Here is a 21,410-nt window from a genome sequence, read left to right on the forward strand (position 1 = left end):
AATTTGTTACAGATACCTAACACCTCTTCTGTTAAAAGTATTTTAACCAAGAAAACATTGAACAGTAAAGAAATGTCTTTATTTGACTGTCAGTATTGAAAAACCTTGAAATTATACTGTTACAATCAAAATAAAAACTAATGCTCAAAAACTTAAACCATGTAAAAAAAACATAATATCATGGATATTTCTAGTCTAGACATAAGAAAATACAAAAACTAAAACTTCAACATGTAAACATTGGTAAACAACAGTTCATACTTGGATTTTTGTAAGCTTTACAGAAACAGTACAATAACAGTTACAGTTTGCTGTGGTTCATCTCTTCCTCAGTCACTGGGGCTCTAAATAATGGTCCGTTACAGCAAACAGTTCTTAACACCTTCGTGATTCAATAAAAATATTCTGCATTTAAGTATAATGTTATGATTGCAGTCAGAATTAGCTGCCATTTTCATTTCTCATGTAATAGTATACCATGAGCTAACTAAAACCATCCTTATTTCAGTGCAGGTTCTAAACCTTTTGTGTTGTGCAACACAAATAATAAGATGAGGTTTTAGTGGACTTTCACTACACCTGCAGAATATTTTTGTTTTTTCATTCATTGTTAAAATTTATTGTCCACATAAACTAATTTAAAGTGAAGGTGTCCCCTCGTCTTGGTTCGGATTCCAACTCTAAACTCTGTTGTGTTGGCTCCATTTTGGAGGTACAGTTTCTGAGTTCGCCTCTCAGCTCAGACAGCTGCTGAGCATGGCTGTAGAGAGTCCCATTGACTTGCAGGAGAAGCCCATTTGATTGTCTCTCCAACTCTTCTCTAATTCTCTCCAGGTCTTCTGCCAAGTAATTCAGGCCCTTACACTGGTCCTCCACACTGGCAACACGGCCTCCAACCTCAGTTACCTCTTTCTGCACCCCCATAGCTGTGCTCCGGCAGCCCTGGACCTCCACAGCTAGTCGCCTCTTCATCTCCTGCAGATCACCCTTAAGTCGGGTCAGTCTGCGCTCCCCTGCCCCAAGCATGGAAGCTTGATGTCCAACCAGCTGGACCACACCTTTCATCTGCTGGGCCATGCGTGCCTCTCTCTCATGCCAGGAGCTGTTTGCTTTACCCACCTGGTGGACCACTGTCCTCAGGGAGTCCTGAAGGCCTTTCAGGGTGCGGTTGACTGAGTGGACATTGAACTTGAGGATTGTGAGCTCTCCCTCTATGGGAGCATCACCCTCTGCTTGTTCCTGCTGGTCCCTGAGGGTCAGATGCCTCATGATGTCCTGCATTGTGATGTTGAGGCTATTCAAACGGTCACCTTGCATTTCCAGTACCCCCTTCACATTCTGCTCCTCTGCCAGGTTAGCACTTGCATCAGCAGCAGAGTCTCCCTGGATGGATGTCGGGTTTTGAGAGGAACAGGAAGAAGAACACAGAATCTCAAGGCTGCTCAGATGCTTTTTCACTCTGTCCACATCCATCTCTAGTCTCCCTCGGAGGGACTCCAGCTCTGTCTCCAGGGTGGGAACAGCATGACCCTCAAGCAGTGCAGGGGCAGTGGCATTACCCAGCTCCTCCAAAGCTGTCAGTAAACGCCCTTCTAGTGCTCTTAACTTATCCTCCATTCTGGCCTCCAGGCCCTGTCCTGTCTCAGCTTTATCTGGGAGACTACTTCTACTTCCAGACTCAACACTTTTAAGCTGCCCAGTCAGGTTGAGCTTAGCCTCTACATAGCCCAGACGCCCCTCCATCATTCCCTCTATGTGGTCCTTGTGTCCACCCAGCTCCACTCTCAGGTGCCCCTGGGACTGGTTGAGGCCTGCCACTGATGTTTCCAGCAACTGCACCCTTTCAACCAGTCCACTCACTCTACCACAGCAGCTTTCTACAGTCTTTAAACCATGGACCTGTGCCTGGAGGTTTCTCAGCTCTGTTCTTAAGTCTGTGCTACTTTCTACCAGAGCATCTTCCATCTGTTCCTGCCTCTCCCCTTGCTCCCTCTGGCACTGACGAAGCACATCCCCAGCTTTCTCCTTACATCGGCCCTCTGCACTCTCCACACGTTTCTCAAACCCACCCAGAATTTCTGTCCTGGCTGCACTCAGTTTGGCATTCATCAACTTCTCCATAGTTTCCCCAAGATTGCTAGTGGAGTCTGATGGCACTCCTGTTCTATTCGACATCTTCTTCAATGCTCCATCATGTCCCATCACTGTTGCTTTGAGTTCCTGCAGCTCTGCTGTCTTAGCGAGCAGCTCTGTCTTGAGCTCTTCCACCCTTCCATTCAGTTCTGTAAGGCCTGGAAACACATGTCTACCATCTAGACCTTCTGTCTCAGGATCTCCCCCAGGAATCTCTACAAACCCTACAGTGGATGGACTAGAGGCCACAGCTGGAGCTGGAATAGGACCAGGGGCAGCAGAGAGCAGGGCTGACAGCATCCTGTTGGCGTCCTCTCTCAGTGAGGCTCGTAGACTATCTTCCAGTCCATTTACAGTTCCCCTCAGGGTCTCCAAACCCTGGTTCAGACGTTGCACGTCCTCTTCCATTCGATGTATTCGCTCCTCTGTCTCACTGTCTAGAGCTTGGCCTAAAGAGAGAAGGAAGAGCTGTTAACATTTGGACAAACAGAGTACACATTTGTTCTTTAATGTGATTAATGTCAGTCATGTTCAAAATAATATTATTAATCCGTCTTGTTGAGATTGATTTTATTCTGTGATTTTGTGACAAAAAATATAAGTATACTTAGTCTTGTCACTTATCTAGTGTAAATATACTCAAAGCAGAATTAATACATAGTAAGGAGTTAGTACACACCTATGGTTTCATCTTCAGCCTGTTCACCACCAGAGAGAGGAGGGGTTTCCTCTGGAATATGTTCCTCAGGTTCCTGGCTATGCCCATGCTCATGCTCATGCTCATGTTCTTGTTCATGCTCTGAGTGATGTGCTTCCTGGTGGTCTGGCATTGGCTCTGGCTCAGACGGATAAGTCTCGAAGGAGGTGTCTGGATAGGAGGAGGACCTTGGAGGCCCAAAGTGACGCATTGGATAAGAGTTAAAACTGCCGGTGGGAGGTCCTTTAGATTGACTCCATGGGTTTGCTTTCACAACAGAGTTAATGGGTGGGCCCTTGAACATTGGACTGGTGGACATGGGACCTTTATACTGTGGGCCCTTGAACTGTGGGCCATTGAATGGTGGGCCCTTAAATGGCGGCATCATTTTCATGGGGTGTTGGTAAGCAGGAGGCCCCTCCATACAGTCATAACCAGAGTACCCTGGACAACAACGCCACTCCAGCTCTGTGACAGTTTTATGTGCCACCTTGTACATTGGTTTGTACATCAGGCGATACCTGAGGGGAATAACGAAATATTGGTCAGAAACACACACTTGACTGTGGTATTTTGTACCCAAAAGTGATGTGAATAACTATTTTCTATTATGATAAGACAAACATAATTGCTAAATATCAAAATAAGACCTTTGGTTTACTCACAGGAGAGTTGGACACTTCTGACCCCAGGAACACTTATTGTACTCAGCTTTTACATAGGGGGCTGCCCCATCCTGAACGGTGAAGGACACTGTCTTTTCAATGACATAGGCACAGTGGTTTCTTTCATAGAGGAGAGAAAAGATGATAAGAGAGGGAGGACAGAAAAATATTATTTATAGTTTGCTTTAAAATACAGAATTTTGACTCTCAAAGTAAAATATAAATTAAGATCTGAGGTGCTGTAAACTTGACAGACGGAGAGAGACAGCACTTACTTGTGTCTGCTGGTGGGTTTCCCTTGGTCATGGTGTTGACTCAGCCCAGCTTTATACTGGTTAAACTGGAGTGGTCTGTAGAACTTGGTTTCTCCCAGTGACAAAAATAGTGTCATTAATACAAAAGGACTCACAGCCATCATAAAATTCATCCTGGAATATCCACGCATTAAAAGTCAAAAGCTTAGTGATCACTGTCTTAAAACAGAGATGAAGGTGATCTCATTGAAGAAAAAAGTATTCCTCCATCAAGGGCAAGTGATGCTTAAAAACAGAATGCCCTAAATATTCCACTCCTTTCACTTGATGTGGAAATTGTTGAATTGTCAGGTCTCTGACAAAACAAAATATCTCAAAAAACACAACTCTGAAAAATGGCTACAGAATTGACATCAGTAAAAAGAATCCCGTCTCTGCAGTACAACCGTTTGCCTTTACTATAAAGCAGAATGTCACCCTGTGAATGCTGACCCTGACGCAGGCTATGGGTGTGGTGGACTCTGTTTGAGTGACAACAGTCCACTGTGAGTTTGGGGGACTACAGACGCCACTAAAAGGGCCCCATGGGCGCCATCTGCATATCTCCTCCCACTCAACCTCCTCAAAGTAACACCAGAGTGACATTGGAGGAGAGAAGAGAGGACTCACCTTCACAGCTAGTGTTATTCCTGTGGTATTATGTATAAACTCAACTTAATAGAAAATCCTGTTTTTATGATACATGGCTACCTAGAAGTCTCATGAACTATTTTCCCATGATGACATCACGCCACACCAAAAGGGAAATAGTTCATCATCTCCAGAGTGTACAACATCGGGTGTTGTCCCAGAACATTTAAACAGTTATTTATTTGCTCATTAGAGCATGAAGAACACTCATATTCTGTTTGAACCTTAAATTTCAAGAAAGACATTTTCAAATGTCACAGTAGGAAAAACGAGGGGTGTGAATAATAAACTAATGATGGCTTAATAGTTCCATTTAGCTGGGTTGGTTTCAGGATTGTGGTATTGTGCATGTTGGCTTATGACAAGTCAAACTGTCTGCTGTAAGAAAGGTCTAAAGGTGCCCCAACCTGCATCACAATACCTGGCAGATACTTTAAACTAATTGATAATGCCAACATTATCAATCAAAAGCATTTTTGATGATACCAGCACTTGTTAAAAGCCAACTGTATGATATTCACGTGATCCTCTGTGACCATTTCCAGCTCCCCTTCTCCCTATTGCCCTGAAATCTACTCTAATATCATCATCATCCGCAGAATGCTATAGAGAATATGTTATACATAAGTTGCTGTATAATGTCTTACACTAAACCAGCATACACAAAATCTATAATAATGAATGAAATCTGTATGGGAAGTCACATAGATGTTTTTATCCTAGAATGATTGAATTGAGATGATATTGTTGAGGTTATGTAATGGCTTGGCAGTCTCTAAAGCAAAATCTGTTAAACATCTTGGGCTCTTTACTTCACACATACAGACTGACACAGTCTAAATTCCAACCTAACAGCAAACCTCCAGGAACGGGAACAAATAAATGCAAATACCCTGTGTTGAAGGCTTCAGTACACACCCATGCCTCTGAGCGCCCTACCCCACAAACCAACACATTCATTCACAGCAAAGTCTTTGTACAGTGTAAAAAGTTCACCGCCCTGAGGATAGAAAAAGCCTGGCAGCCTCACTGTACCATAGCTAAGACAAGTTCCACTTAAAAGTCAGTTAGACAGACTTTAATATGTGCCATTTATCTGCTTATACTCTTCATAATCAATTCAATGTGACAATCAGCTTTTCCAACAAAGCCCAGTGAAATTTGGAATTTACAATATCAGCTTTTGGAGAACAAACTTAACTAGAGCTGCAATGATTAGTTGAGTAATCAATTAGTTGCTGACTATTAAATTAATTGTGAACTAATTTTGATAGTTGATTAATTGTTTGCAGTCATTTTTGAGATAAAATTTTCTGATTCTAGCCTCTTAAATGTGAATATTCTCTGGTTTCTTTAGTCTTCTGTGACAATAAACTGAACTTCTTTGGTTTATGGACTGTTGTTCAGGACAAAACAAGACATTTTAGGTTGCATCTTGGGCTTTGGGAAACAGCAATCAACATTTTTCACCATTTTCTGACATTTTATAGACCAAACAGTTAATCCATTAATAGTGAAAATAATTGACAGATTAATAGTGAAAATAATCATTTGTTACAGCCCTAAACTTAATACTCTTTTGAATAAAATGAAAGGTTTTGAAATAAAGAAATAAGTAAAAACCTTTAAAACTGCTGATTACATTTCACTTTTCTTTCCAGTCTGTCTCTCTTACGTTAAGGAATGCAGGACAGCATCAGAATGTGTATGTAAAAAAAAAATTGCCATATTATTATGCAGTTCACAAAGCTGTCTGTCTATGAAGACAATTCAAAGGAAAGTGGCTGAGAATGGAGCAAACAGAATAGCGGTTTCCATTTATCACCTAAAGGACGGTTTGAAGGTCTGTGCTTTATATGCCAGACATTGTTTTTGTTTTTTGTTTTTTTTTAGCGGACCACCATTACTGCCAAGAATCCTAGAAAAAATGTTTGGTTTTGGCCATTATAATATGACCTCATTTGGAACAAGAGTAACAGTGTGTCCATTTCATTTGCAGGGATCTTTTGATTGACCCTTTTTAGAAGCAAGCCCATTTCCTGTATCCTGTTTGTACCAGGACCCACCTCTTTTACCTGGAAACACCCTATTCTGTGCAGATACACAACAGTGTGAGTTTTTATGTTACATATTCTCCATGAGCGCTTTTACCCCTTGGTTTGTAAACAAGCTCTCATTGTATTATATGAAACATGTTGCAGAGCGCACAGCATCCAGGCTCGGCTTTCTGGTCCTGTGAAACAAGTGCAGCTTTATTCTGCAGGTCGGTGGCGGCTCCACCCAGAGTTTTCCTTGAATGGCATCACACAGTTACAGCTGTTTTAACTTCCACTCACCTGCACGTCATAACGCTTACGTCAGGCTCGAGCTGTTCATGGACTTCTCAACAATGCCACTTTATGAACAGGGTGAGGCCTCATTTGCCTGCATGCTTATGAAAAAAGTAGAGAATCCACAGATTCAGAAACTTTTAACACTGCTATCTGTCTCTGTGTAGCATACACATTGATTTAAAGCTGCAGTGTGTAGAATTTAGTGGCATCTAGCAGAACAGACTCAGCAGAAATGGAATATGATATTCATAAGTATGTTTTAAATTAGTGTATAATCACCTGAAAATAAGAATCTTTGTGCTTTCATTAGCTTAGAATGAGCCCTTTATATCTACATAAGTCCTCTTCCATGGATCCTGACATGTTGCACTGCCATGTTTCTACAGTAGCCCAGAACGGACAAGCCAAACACTGGCTCTAGAGAGGGCCTTTCGCGTTTTTCGCAAGTTTCGTGGCCACCGTAGGCTCTCCTACACACTTGGAAGGGAAGGGAGAGGAGAGGGGTATTCAGTTTGTTGTGATCTGCAACCTCACCGCTAGATGCCACTAAATCCTACACACCAGACCTTAAACACTCACACAAATGAGAACACCACGAATGAGTCTATGAAGGTCTGTGGACTATGGGGAGTTACATTTTTGTTTATCCCTTCCCTATTTCTCTGTGTCTATTTAGTTTTAACACCAGCTGCCCACATTCTGAGCAGGCCTGTAAATCATGTAATGTGTGTCTTGTGTTTTCAACAAAGTCAGTGTGTTACTGGACTGTGTGGCTTTGGCAGAGCTTTCCCATCAGAGTTGGTTCAAGTGATATTTGCATATCAATTTTTGCATTTGTTTTAACTTACATGTAAGAACAGATGAGTTGGGTTTGCCACAGAGCATAATCCAAACAGTATCTATATAGTATAGTATAGTTTTCTAATTTATAATCACCCAAATCTGTCCATTAGGTCAGCTTATCATAAAGGTTCACGTGTGAACATTAAAAAAAAAGCAGTTAATGTGGCTTTTATTCATCAGAGTAACTGTGGGAGATTTTAGGAGGAAAATATTGGAGGTGCAGGTTGAGAAACTGCTTTTTAGTCTGGTTTAATTTGCTGCACTGTTTGTTTGTTTTAGAGCAGCCTATATCCGCTCTTGTATGTTCACAGCCATGTAAAAGAACAAACAGGAGTAATTGGTCTCAACACTTCACAAACCTGAACCTTGTTTCCTGTGCCAGTGTCCCCATATGTGCTTTTTTTTTTTTTACCTCTTTATGTAAGCTTGTTCTGTTTCAGTTTAATGTAGTTTGGGATGCATGTATTATCTTTTGATGCTTGAAAAAATGAATTAATTCTGAGGTGTTATCATTGTAAGAATTTAGTCATTTACTAAGACAAATGTTGCCCTGAACAAACGTAATTTGGTGGCCACATGGGGAGCCTAAGGTCACGGCACACTTCACACATTAGCCAAGAGGATCAGTGTGTTTGCTGTTGCCAGGCTCATGGCAGTGTGTACACATCTGGACAGCCCCACATGTGCACACACATATTCACACACACACTCTCCATAACAATAGTCTGCTCTACAGAAACCATTTTGCTCAAATTTGGCTTTCATAGATTTCCATTTTTCTGCCTTAATCCTTCCTGCATTCTGTTTTGTTCCATATTCCTGCATGATTTTCTCTGTTTGTGTGTATTATAGTCTGTAGGGCTGCAACTAACGATTATTTTTATTATCGTTTAAACTGTTGATTATTTTTTCGATTAATCGATTAGTTGTTTGGTCTATAAAATGTCCCAAAGCCCCAGATGCAACCTACTACTACTATGTCTGCCAGGTTACTGTGGATCAGGCTGTCGATTTGCTGTTTGCCCAGACAGTTGGCATCATTGAGCAAGTCGTACACCTTGCTGTGTAGGATCAATGAATAATTATCTCTATCACTCATGATGTGATTGGTCACACTGATGGAACATAATTTCTATAATATTGGAGATTATGAGCAGGATCAAGCAGCATCACTGAATGCTTTTGAGCCAAGATACAAATAAATCTGCTGTATTTTAACTTCAACACTTTTTCAAGTCTACATCACCAAACACATTATTACTGGATCAGACTGTGGGCTTACAGTCATGTCTCTATGTCTTTGATCTATATATTTTTTAAATCTTTAACTATATTTTTCATCTTCAGTTGCTGCCTCTTGTGTTTTGTCCCCATAAGATTAAAGCTGAACAAATGTATTTCAAATGTGATTTTGCTACAGCCTGATATACAGTCAGATTCCACTTTATCATCCATTTAAGGAAATATAAGTCTGGTAAATGATGACTTAATGGACAACACTGAATAAAACGTAGTTTTATTGACACTTTTCCCCCCTCTGACTCAGGCTCTTCCTTTAAAGATAAATGTGCACTGTCCGCATACACATGCATTAATATCTCTACATCTGCTGGATTAAAATGGAGGCTCTGCCTTTTATTTACCTGTTGCCATGGTGAATCATAGTATTGGAGCTCTATTGATGATGGCTGTTTTCATTCATCACACACGCGCTTAACTCAAAGTGAACATAATCAGAGTTGATCGAACTGACTCTGATCAGCTGATCTGGAACTGAGAACTGGGAGTTTCCCATCTTTGGGTTCATCAACTCAGAGTTCAGGGTTTAACTCTGAGTTTGTTGAACCTACTTTCTGGAATGGACCCTCGAACACAAAGACATTCAGTTTACTAACATAGAAGACTAAAGAACCAGAAAATATTTACATTGAAGATGCTGGAACCAGAGAAATTTGGCATTTTTGTCTCTCAAAACAATTAATTATCAAAATAGTTCACGATTAATTTTCTGTCGATCAGCTAATCGTCGCAGCTCTAATAGTCTTTTACAATTGTTTAGTTTAATAACAATTGCTTTTATAATTTGTTTTTTTACATTTGTTGAACTTATGTTCAAACCTAAAGCAACAAAACTGAATGACAAAGTAACTCAGTATTATACTGTGATGCCGGATTGAAATCCAAATATTTACAGCACCAGTCAAACGTTTGGACAAACTTCCATTCAAGGGAATGGGAAGGTGTAAAAAAAATCACATTCAGTACTATGTAAAAGTTGATATGGCCATAAGCATAGACACATTTCTTCTAGTTTTTGTAGATATTTATTTTTTTATGCAAAATGGGGGGGAAAAAATAAAGCATTTTGTAGCATATTGCAGCATTTCCCGCAAATATAGACTTTAGTACAAACTGTAAAGTGAAGAAGTACCATTCTTGTTTTGAACCTGAATATTGGTTTATGTTAAAAAAAAAAAAAAAATAGATACTTAAAAGACAAAATGGCTATTACGTTATTCTTTGAGTGCCAAACTTGAGTTGCTTTTGATGCCCACAGTATATTATGTGTATGTATTATATTTGAGTACTTTGTGCATTTTTGCTTTGAGATTAACTATTGTGGAAAGTCCCATGTTGATGGACAACATGGGACTTTCCACAATAGTTAGTGTGAACTAGATATTAAAAAACAGTGTCACATATTCCTCAAAACCAGCGTATAGTATCTGATTGTTGACAGAATCTTACTGCCCCCTTGTGTTAACTACTGGTTTAGATGTTAAGGCCTGACACTGATACCACAGTTTTCCTTTTCTCTGCCAAATGTTCTGACTTTTCTATTAACTTCTCTGCACGATATGTTTAATGTTTGGTCTAAAAATAATAGACTGGGCAGGACTTTCTTGATCACTCTGGAATGACGATAAAAACAATTAATGAACAAGAATTCCTTAGTTAAACATTAAAACAAAGGCTGCTCAAGTTTAAACCTCAAATGTATACTCTTAATATTTGAGGTTCTTTGATGTTCTCTCCTGTGGAAACTATTAATTCAAGTGGTCCCTTTCATCTTTTAGCGCTCTAACCAGGCCAAATGTGCCCCCATGCTTAAAGTTTAAGAGGAGCCCCAATGCTGCTGCACTCTCTTTTTTTTCCGCAGAAACATCTGCAGAAACTACGCATGCCCACACACTGGCAATTAAACTCAAACTAGTCAGCTGGGTTTATTATCCCATGTGCAGTTAGTGGTGTAACTGGAAGAAACTACAATGCATTTCTGTGACCACTGTTTTGAAAAATCCGGCTGATCGTGGGAGGATGTAGGAGAAAATCTGGCAGATGTTTTTATCTAGTGTGGAGGCATTTCAAATAAACATCAATCACATATTGCAATGTAAAAAAAACAGCAGGGAGTTGTTTACATCCTTACATACACTCTTGGTATCTTTTGATTATATAAAAAACCCAGAAACAGTGTGAAACCAGGACATTAAAGGCACCCAGAGTGACACACCCTTCATCACAAACTGGTGGAGCTAGGAATGATGCAGAGAGCCAGAAGGGGCTCCTCCACCCACCAGGATCATGTTAAGTCAGTTTTATTTGTATAGCCAAATATCACAAATCACACATTTGCCTCAGGGTGCTTTACAATCTGTACAGCAATACAACATCCTCTATTTAAATCTATTTGACTTAAAACAGCTCAGTTTTCATTTTTGATATTCAAGATTTCAGTCTTAAAATGCCTTGAAGGAATAGTTCAACATGTTTGTAAATTCTTTAAATCGCTTTAATTTGCTTGCAGAGTTGGATGAAAAGATCGTTACCACTCTCATATCCGTCTGCCAGGAGATGGTTAGCTTAGCTTAGCATAAAGACTGGAAGCAGGGGCAAGCAGCTAGCCTAGCACTGTCTTCCTTATTTAACCTTGTATTTAAAATTTTTACACTTCATATTATCTACAGATTAAACAAACAAGGTATAGTGTGTGTTTCCCCTTGTTTCCATTTGTTTTATGCTAAGTTAAGCTAGCTGTCTCCTCGCTCCAGCTTCATATTCAACAGACAGAATTGACAGTGGTGGAATGTATATAAGTACATTTACTTAAGCACAAATGTAGGTACAAACTTAACTAAAACTTATTTTTATTTAATGCAACTTTATACTTGTAACCCACTACATTTCAGAGGGAAATGTTGTACCTTTTACTCCACTACATTTATTATAAAGCACACTCACTGAGCACTTTATTAGGAGCACCTGTGCAATCTGATACAACAGCTCCGCCATAACAAAGCTTATACATTTTCACTGCATGCACATCAGTCAAGACTACACTAGGTGGCGGTATAACGTGTGGCTGTGATCTGCATTTTAACCATAGACTGTTTATAGATAAAAATGTACATACAATCAATGATTTTAACCCAGAAGAAGACAAATGTGTTGCATTGTTTGACATAATCAAACATGTAGTAGTTAAAAGCAGTGAGTGTCTTTAGCTATTTCTGCCAAGAAAATATTATTTTTATATTTTGGTGTCACACAGAACCTTTCAAGGTTATTAAACTCATAAAGTGAACAGAATCCCTGTGACATACATCTGTGTTTATCCATCAGTGCACAACAGAGCACCTGCACACATTCACTAATCATACAAAGCCCTGTTTAATATTTTGGGTTTTATGTGCTACCTGTCCTTGATCTCTCTAATCTCCTTTCATCATTACACTTTCACCACTATAGACCCACGCCAAAATCTGTCTCAGGACAATCATGTTTTAGTCCCTACAGGAGGAGAAAAAAATCTCAAATTTTCTCCTGCTTGTTCCAGTTTGATAACACAACAGCTGCAGTGTCAGATTTTTTGAGAAGGTTTTGTTTGTTGTTTTGTAGATTTCAACCAAAGTGTTTTAAGAAAATCAGAGCAGCCTGATCTAAAAGTATGAAATATTTATAAATATACAGATGAGAACCACAAAATTCATTTTAGTCCAGACCCTTTAGGGGCAATCCCTCAGCTATCCCCCAAAGCTCTAGTAAGTTTTGTAGCAGTGGATAAACAAAATCTAGTTTGCCCTCCTTTTTGAGGTTTTTTTTGGGGTCTTTTTGGATGCGATAAATAGATGTTGATGCCTCATATGGTTTGAATTTGAAAGGTTAAAAAAAAAAGAAAATTGTTTTGCTTTTCTGAATGATTATAGGTGGTTTCTATTCATGTTGGTGCTTTTATGCTCATAAATTTCGAGGTCATATGTACGTAATTATAACTTTCCATTACTGTGAGACCAAATGTGATCAATAAAGTGACTCTGTGGGCAGGTGAGAGAGCAGGATCAGTGCTCTCTGATATCTGCTCTCATGTCCCGCAGCTCCTCTGGACAAACTCCACACAGAGGGTCCATCACAGAGAGGGCCCACTGCCCACAGGCGCGCACAGAGCTCCCTTTCTTTAAGAAAAGGCAAAGGGAATTCCTTATGGTGGATGCTGCAGTGATGAGAAGCCTTTTCATCCGGCGGTTTTTTTTTTTTCAGAGTCTCCACTGGCTGCGTTAATTACAGGGCCCGGGGCTGCACTTTGAGCTTCCTGCGCTCATGCAGGCTCTTGAGAAAAAGCCGCGCGTCTGATTCTCACGACACAGATAAAACGACGCACAAATACGCGGAGACACACACGCGCGCACACGCATGCATAATGTCAGAGCCAGCGGAACCAGTCAGCCAACCCGCCGGGGGACATTCCTGTCTGTCTTCAACAACTTCAGCCCACAGACACCAGCAGCTAATGACACCGAGGACGACGTGAGCTGGTTTTAAGGCATTTCCCAGTCGGACCAGTAGGACTGTAGAGGATGTGGAGCGTCATTCCCCCTGTTCGACCTCACTGAAACTTTTGTCAGCAAACACAGCGCGGAGAGGAGAGGAGAGGAGAGAGGAGAGGTGGGCGCAGGACTCAGGACTCGCAGCCTGTGTGTCGGTCACCGGAGACGATGGGAGACTTTCACTAAATCCACTACGGCGCAGAAACACCATGGCTGTGGACGGTAGGCAGTTTGTTGCGGGTTACATTTCGATACAGAAACCAATAATGTTTAAAATATTCCCAGTTGAAAGTTCCATTTACGTCACGTATTAGTTTGTTGTTTTTACCAATTAGTTGCAAGACCGGTTTTCCAGTTATGTAAATCCTCGTATCTAGTAACAAAACGACACCTGTACTATTATTTCCGTCTGATAAAGTACTTCTATGAGGTCAGAACATTAAAATAGCCGCTAAAAACACCGCCTACTATAGAAAATCTAACAAAAAAACAAAGGAAATAAGAACAATAAGCCCAACCACACAGCTCTGAAAGGTAACTGTGTGACATTTAGCTTTAAGGACATGATGGTGACTTTAAGAAACAAGGCGAGGACGCAGGGTGGTCTGCTGATGGACAATGACTGGGGGTGCTGAAACGGACAGCGCACCAGAAGGGACCAGCATCACCAGTAACATGGTGTGACTGTTGTGGTCAGTTTTTGGCAGCTGACGGTAATTACTGCATCGGACCCTTTAAAGCCCTCATATGTAGAATTTGTATTAGATTTCAGTATGTTTCATCTTATTCTGAGTCTCAGTAAAAAATGGACACTGCAGGTGAAAATTGGTGTAGTCCATATGCTGCTTTTTGTGCAACTTTTCAAATCCTGCAAATAGGAGATTTAATTCATACTTGAGATATGACCAAAATGCCAAAAGTACTGCAGGCAGACTCTTCACAGCATGTTTAATAAGAAAGAATTTTCCTATCCGGTGCTGAGAGTTAATGAGGACTTTCTCCTCACATGTTAGAAGGGCAAAACTAAAGGAAGAAAATGACTCAGTCTGACAAGTGGTTTTAATTATCCGTATTTAATCCGGGGAAGGGGCATATTTATGTTTACAGCAGCAGCCTGGGGGAGTAATCACCCTGTGAAGGAGGTTTCATACGTACATAGTTTTAGAGCTACAGTTACAGCTCAAAGAAACAAAAATCATTGGAAAAAAAACTCCTACAGAGTTTTATTCATAATAATCTGATGCTGCTGGTTCGCCTTGTTGATTGCAGGACTCGGTTTTGCTCCGCTTTCAGTGGGAGATGTTGAATGACAGAAAGGAGCGGCACAAAGCTAGAAAACCAAAAGACACTCTTTCATCTACTCAAACCCTGGTCCCCCCCCCCCCCTTGACAGTCTCGCTCACCGTATCCTCTTTTCAAATTCTCTTAGTCAATTTAAGTTATTGAAAATGCACGTTAGGCACAAACACAGCTGCACACATAGCTTCAAACACGAGGAGAAAATCCTTCCAATCTGGCACATGAATCAGTAATGACCCGTGGCTTTCTGCCAGGATCTGTGCCTGTAACGGCGTGTTTACTGTAGTTCCACACTTTCTTTAATCACTGGATGTTGGGAAGCCACCTGCTGTTGAGTAGGCTTGGATGTCTGCCTGCAGGCCTCCCCGTAATGATGAGAAAGTGGCTCGTCTAACAGCTTTGACATTCACCTACAAGCTCAGCACAAATTAACAGTGGTACCTGAACACCGGTTTCCGGAACTTTACCCAGGAGCTTGTACAGACTCAGATAACTTTGAAAGTTGCCACACGCCTGCTCTGTTTTAAACCGAGCAGGTACGAGCAAGAAATTTATAATGAGATCATCGCTGAATGACGAGGTGTCCAGGTGGGTTGAACCCTGGCTTTTGTTTTCAAGTCACGCTGAGCTCTTTACAGAACACGTCTCATGCTGTTTTTTACGTTGTCAGCGGTAATAGTCAGATCCAGCTGTCTAATTATTATACTTCCTGCTTTTATATCTCCAGCGGCATCCAGTTTCAGTTTCTGCAGGCCAGCTGTGGAGTACAGAGCTCTGCCTGAAGACTTCAAGCACCAGCTGAGTCGACGGACAGGTGGGAACCTAACCTGGCATGACGGGCGGGGACAGAAGACGGCGGGAGGCAGAACAGTGAAGCTGCTGCAGCAGCCGGGCACAGAGGCCCTCCAGGTACTGAACACCTACATAACCTAAACATGTCAAGCAGCACACCTGGTTCATGGACTGATGTGGTGTGATACCCTCTGGGTTTTTCTTGTCTCCTAGATCTAATGCTGTTTAACTAAAGGACAAGGCAAGGGTTTGTTTTTTTATTATTTTTTTTTAAATCCCATCAACAGACCAAAGCCATCAATGCGTTAGTCCATCTTTCTTCCAACTTCCCTACACTGTCAATCTTTAAAAACAGTCAACAAATATAGTTAAATTTTGAATGTAATGGTATCAAAAGACTAAACCAGCCCCTAGTGTAGTTTTAGCAAACTTTACTCAATCAGGAGTAAATAGTGCGTTTGTTAGGGACTATTTTCAGCTTTTTATTTGGTCCTCTAGTGAGTACAGCAGCAGGTATGTGTGTGTGTGATGTGTGATTGAGTCGCAATTAACTACAGTTTGTTTTCATGGTAATAAGGGAACATGTCACCCAGTGCAACAGTTTGGCTCACTGATGTGTTTTAAGAGATTTTGGCAGTACTTGTTGGTAGGATCAACTTATTGTGGCTTTAGTCTTTTCATGGGATTTGTTTTAAAAAAAGAAAATCATCAGCCTTAAGCTTTAAGTAAGCTGATTCTTGACAAAATGTAATAGTGATATTTCTTAAATAGAGGAAGAAGCAGCTAAATGGATTATTTTTGTTTACATCCTTTGTTCCGTTAATACAAATTGCCCGCTAATACTTAAATGAAACTCAACAGAAGTGATTGCATTATATGGAATAAGAGGTCTTCATAGCTATATACTAAACAACAGCAATACAATCATACAGTGATCTTGCAGCACACTGATGCAGTTTCTAGTGTTGTACATTTTCAGCCTTCCTTGTCATGTAAGATTTATGTCATCAAGGAATCACTCTCGCTGCATTTCTACCTGTAAGTTATGCAGACACAAAATAAATCTAATGCTTACTTAGGTACTTTTCCTTGTTGACTCATCAAACATGAGAGTGAACACCAGTGATCCTCTCTGGTGTTCAGCAACTCGTCTCTCAGATTTCTGTACAGAAACGTCTTAAAGAAAAGATTCATAGTCTAGCAAATGCAGCCGGTCACCATCCATTGTTGCAAATGGGCACTTTGTTAGCAGAGAATGGAAGTTGCTCTCTCCCCGGCGGGTTGGTGGGCTCTAACAGCCTTTTAGCTTGGCTTTAAATAGCACAGGTCCTCCAACACTCGCGCTATGCTGCAGCACTGTGTGTGTTGACTAAGAGCAGGAAGAAGCAGCATTTAGTTTGATACCGAATGATGCAGTCTGTGGTTGCTGCTGCAGAGTAATAAAACATTATGTAAAGCCTTTTTTATAGCTCTCTTTATGAGACGCATTGTCAGATCTACTTCCACGAGCTACTCTGTTCCAGTTTAAATTTAATTTTTTCGTTGATATTTGTTCTGTTATCTGATACAGCATTGTCTGCTCGCACAGTCAGCGTCGATAGACACAATCCATTTGTGCTATTTGTGTAAACTGGCCTCATTTAAAGCCCTTGGTTACAAGTCAGAGAGCCCATGCCTTTGTCTTCACCCCATAAAGGCTCTTTAAAAGGCGGTTATGAGCTGAGGCTAAAGCTGCAAACATAGAACTGGGCTGGGCTGATAACAGAGTTGTATACAATGCGTTGTTTGTTTGCTTCAATCCTCTTGGATGCACATAATGTAGTTGTCGCTTTATTTTTTTCTTGAGGAACATGAATTTAATCTGTCGTGTGTTTGGAAGATGGGCTGCACTGTGTACAGTACTTCTATTTTCACCTCGTCCACAGTTCAACATTCCTGCTACAATTAGGTTCATTTAGTCTTTCTCTATATTCTGCCCTCTTATCCACTCTCCACAGTCTCCTCACAGGCAAACTGTACTGTTCATGCTGTTTGTGAGTGATCCTGAGGACAGCAGAAAAACAGTAAACACTCATTATAGTCTCCAACTGTCACCTACAGTAACCACCCGCATGTTTGTGTTGCACCACAGTAGATGAAGAGCAACACAATATATTCAGTGATTGTTGGTTGGTAACAAGTAAAAGTGAGTTTGTCGAAACGAAACAAATCATCAGGAGATATTAGAGCTGAAATTATTAATCAATCGCCAGAAGAATAATTGGCTGTTGACAATTTCAATAGGAAAAAATGCCAAACATTCCTTCATTCCAGCCTCTAAATAGTGAGGATTTGTTGCTTTTCTTTCTCCTTTTTGATAGTAAATTGATTTTTGGAGCTTTGGACTGTTGGTTTGACAAAACAAGCAACTTCCATGTCTTACTTTGGGCTTTAGGAACTTTTGATGGACATTTTTCACTATTTATGACATTTTCTAGACCCAACGGTTAAATGACCAACAATATAATCAGGAAATTTATCGATCATGAAACTAATCGTTAATTGCAGCCCTGGTAGAAATGGCAACATGTTGGATTTTGGGACATTACTGTATTCTGAACACTGTCTGTTTGACACATTCATAAAACAATTCACTTTGATGAATTGAGGAAAACGTTCACTCCATATCAGATTTGTCAGCAACATTACTATGATTTTAAATGTCATAATACACATAACAGGAGGTAGCAATCCTTTGTGTCATAATTCAGAGTCCATGCAGCCATAAAGAAGCTGTCAGCTGTCAAGATATTCACATATTTGACCCATTAATGGCAACAGTGCAGAATTTTAAGGGGCACCTATGAGTCACGCTGTAATACTAAATGTCGAATGAGTCGAGGGTGTGAAGTGAGAAACACTAAAAGAAAAAAAAAACAAACGAATAAGATAAAAAGAAAGAAGAGAATAAGATTAAAAGAATATGATATTGCTGTGCCAAGTTAAAAGGAACAAGTCAAATCAAAGGAACGGAAAACAAGTGCTGCTCCTCAACATGAAGAGCAGGAAGTGTAAAGATAAAAACAAAAAGTTTTTAGCAAAGTTGAAGAACCGCGGTGGACTGGAGGCCAGTCAGGAGGCAGAAAAACACTTTATTCAACTTGGAACCAGCAGGTTGTTACTCTGATTGAGTCTTTGTCAGATAGCAAAATGACTCAACTTGTAAGAATACATTGATGAGTCAATTAAAAGTAATTTGTCGAGCAAAAGTTAACTGGTTTCAACCTGTCCAATGTGAGCATTTGCTGTTTTTCTCTGTTTTTTATCATTTTAAACTGAATATCTTTTTTGGACTGTTTCAAATGTTTTGTTGGACACAAACATCATCTCAGACTATTTGGACTGAGGGAGTGACAGACATTTTCACAACTTTCTAATATTTTGTAGACTAAATGATTAACTGATTAATGGTAAAAAAAAAAAGATTGACATATTGATCAATAATGAAAATAATCCTATCCTAATCCAGCCATAACTTTGAGCCACATAAGGATGTAATTTCCAAAGAAGGAAGGTGATAAAGATAAAGTGATAAAGATATTTAATAGATAGAGCAGAGCTTTATCTTTAGCAGATAAAGTCATCACTATATTCTGACACATTGAGGAGACCAGCATAAACTTTGTCCCACTGACGACGTTTACTTCAAGCAACTCTTTCCTGCACCAGAAAAAAAATCTGAGTTGGAGAAATGCTGAACTTGCTGAATTTTTTAAAACTGATTGAATGATCAAAGGCCCAATTTGATTAGTCCTCCACAGTTTTACATCCAGTACATCTATAAGATTAAAGAGCTGGATTTCATGATCACACTGGCCTACATGCCCCTCTGTCTGTCTGTTCTGTTGCTGTTGCAGGAGCTGCTGCGTGTTCACTGATCCTCCAGACAACTTAGAAATTCACATCTACATGAAGCGTTTGATCTGCAAGCACATATTATCAGGATCTGTATGCTTTAATGAGTTAGAAACCTGTTATGATAAGAGGGCTGATCTTGTCAGTTCCTCATGTTTAGGCCTATGTATGTGTGTATGTATGTATGTGTGTGTGTGTGTGTCTTTACCTCAGCCTGTTTGTCTGTGTTTGATACAAAGTGTTCAACATACAATTTTTATAACAGATTTTTGACTAAGCAGCTGTTCAGAGATCACACGGAAAAGCCACGTGTGTTTGTGGATCTGAAAACATCCATAAACACACGTCAGAAACATCAAACGGGGCGTCAAACAGGACAGGAAGCAGCTTTAAAGGAAAAAGTTTGACGTTACAATAACTATCTTGTGCGCACAAGATAAAAAAGCATCATCTGTCAAGATTTCTCAGGAGTTAAATGCTGCTGGTAGCTGTGTAACTTTGTCAGTTCATGAGAGATATGCCTGAGGTAGGTCGAGCTCAGTACTCCACATAAATGTTGCTAATTTGAATCAATACGTCCCATGTGTGAACATGTTGGTGTTCAGACTTATTAAAATGTTACTATAAAGTGTAACAAGTGGACATAATGTTTTGCCAAACTACTTTTATATAGTACATTTGGTCTTAGTCAACCGTGATGACCCAACAAGCTACTGCCAGCTGTTGTTTAACTTATTAACACCGCACCTGGCTAAGAAATAGTCATGCATATAAAACTACAACTAACACTCGAACAAATTAGATTAAACAAATGAGACATAAAAAGTTAATTCATGAGCTTTAGAGATGCTGGTAGGCAGATTTTCTTACCTTCAGGCAGAGCTAGGCTAGCTGTTTCCCCCCATTTCCAGTGTTTGTGCTAAGCTAGGCTAACTGTCTTCTGCCTCCAGCTTCATATTTATCCCACAGACATGAGAGTGGTTTTGATCTTCTCATTTAATGCTCTGCAAAAGAGTAAATAGGTGTATTTCCCAAAATATTTCTCTTCCTTTAATACATAACCATCATCTCTGTATTTATCTTTGTTTGTCTGTCTGTTTGTCTGCAGTATCATTCCAGCGACAGTTACGGGATATATCACACCAGCCCGACACAGCCCAGCCTGATCCGCCCCGTCGTGCTCTGGTCACAACAAGATGTTTGTAAATGGCTGAAGAAACACTGTCCACACAACTATCTAACCTACGTAGAGGCGTTCTCCCATCACGCTATCACAGGTCACACTGCAAAGATAATCAGTACTCATTTTAATGGAAGATGGATTTAAAAAAAAATTATAACCCAAATTGACCTTTTTTAGCTCTTTGCTTTTAACTTCCAGGCCGGGCGTTGCTGCGTTTGAACGGGGAGAAACTGGAGAGGATGGGACTCGTGCAAGAGACACTTCGGCAGGAGCTGCTGCAACAGGTGCTGCAGCTGCAGGTTCAGGAGGAAGGACGCAACCTGCAGCTGCTCAGTAGAGGTGAGAGTGTGTGAGCTTTGGTTTTTCACCACTTCAGTCTCAAACCTTGCCTTTAAAACATTTAAAGTATTAATCTTTCTGTTTTCTCACAGGTTCCTTTGGAAGGATATCGTAACCAGGTTGCTGGAGGATGTGGATGAAAGGAATTCGTTGTATATATGATCAAAAAACTCAAATGTGAATCAGATCTGTTGGAACGGAGCAATCTCTAGGATTGTGTTGTTGCGTGGAAGATCGCAGCTTTTCATCTGCACCATAAACAGACTGACTATGAACTGTGATGAAAAAGCATTATGACAATCTGTTTTGTCAATTTATCACTCTATTCTGTGATTTATTATCATAACTATTCCTCTCGTAGAGTCTCTGCCTCTTTCTATCTCTCTTTTTTTTAATGTAAAAAAGACAAATAAATAAAAATATCAAAAAAAATATATGTGTATCTCTTGGTTAAAAGCATAGA

General features: G+C 40.2%; 2 protein-coding genes and 1 long non-coding RNA gene across 4 annotated transcripts in view; 2 read left to right on the forward strand and 1 right to left on the reverse strand.

Annotated features, from left to right (window-relative positions):
- The window catches only part of LOC137184882 (uncharacterized), a 33,038-nt gene extending 23,892 nt beyond the window's left edge, over positions 1–9,146 (forward strand). Inside the window, exons 3-4 of the long non-coding RNA XR_010928724.1 lie at positions 6,439–6,550; positions 6,641–9,146. This is a non-coding gene — a long non-coding RNA (uncharacterized lncRNA). The remainder of the gene's footprint in view (positions 1–6,438; positions 6,551–6,640) is intronic.
- emilin3a (elastin microfibril interfacer 3a) lies at positions 58–6,442 on the reverse strand. The gene is made up of 4 exons (XM_067592983.1): positions 3,771–6,442; positions 3,496–3,615; positions 2,813–3,351; positions 58–2,582 (listed from the first exon to the last, which is right to left on the reverse strand). Exons 1-4 carry the CDS (start codon positions 3,938–3,940, stop codon positions 634–636), a joined length of 2,778 nt encoding a protein of 925 aa, XP_067449084.1. The 5' UTR covers positions 3,941–6,442; the 3' UTR covers positions 58–633.
- Positions 9,147–12,152: 3,006 nt separating the features above from the next.
- Positions 12,153–21,370, forward strand: samd10a (sterile alpha motif domain containing 10a). Of its 2 annotated transcripts, none has more exons than XM_067592980.1 (5): positions 12,153–13,662; positions 15,467–15,648; positions 20,534–20,702; positions 20,807–20,953; positions 21,040–21,370. In XM_067592980.1, the coding sequence occupies exons 1-5, from the start codon at positions 13,650–13,652 to the stop codon at positions 21,060–21,062; spliced, it is 534 nt and encodes a 177-aa protein (XP_067449081.1). In that variant the 5' UTR covers positions 12,153–13,649; the 3' UTR covers positions 21,063–21,370. The 2 variants fall into 2 exon arrangements, with proteins under 2 accessions (XP_067449081.1, XP_067449082.1); XM_067592981.1 differs by having other exon boundaries at positions 12,157–13,662; positions 20,807–20,947; positions 21,040–21,369.
- The last annotated feature ends 40 nt before the right edge of the window (positions 21,371–21,410 follow it).

Source organism: Thunnus thynnus, chromosome 6 (genome assembly GCF_963924715.1).
Source record: "Thunnus thynnus chromosome 6, fThuThy2.1, whole genome shotgun sequence".
Classification (NCBI taxonomy): Eukaryota; Metazoa; Chordata; class Actinopteri; order Scombriformes; family Scombridae; genus Thunnus; species Thunnus thynnus.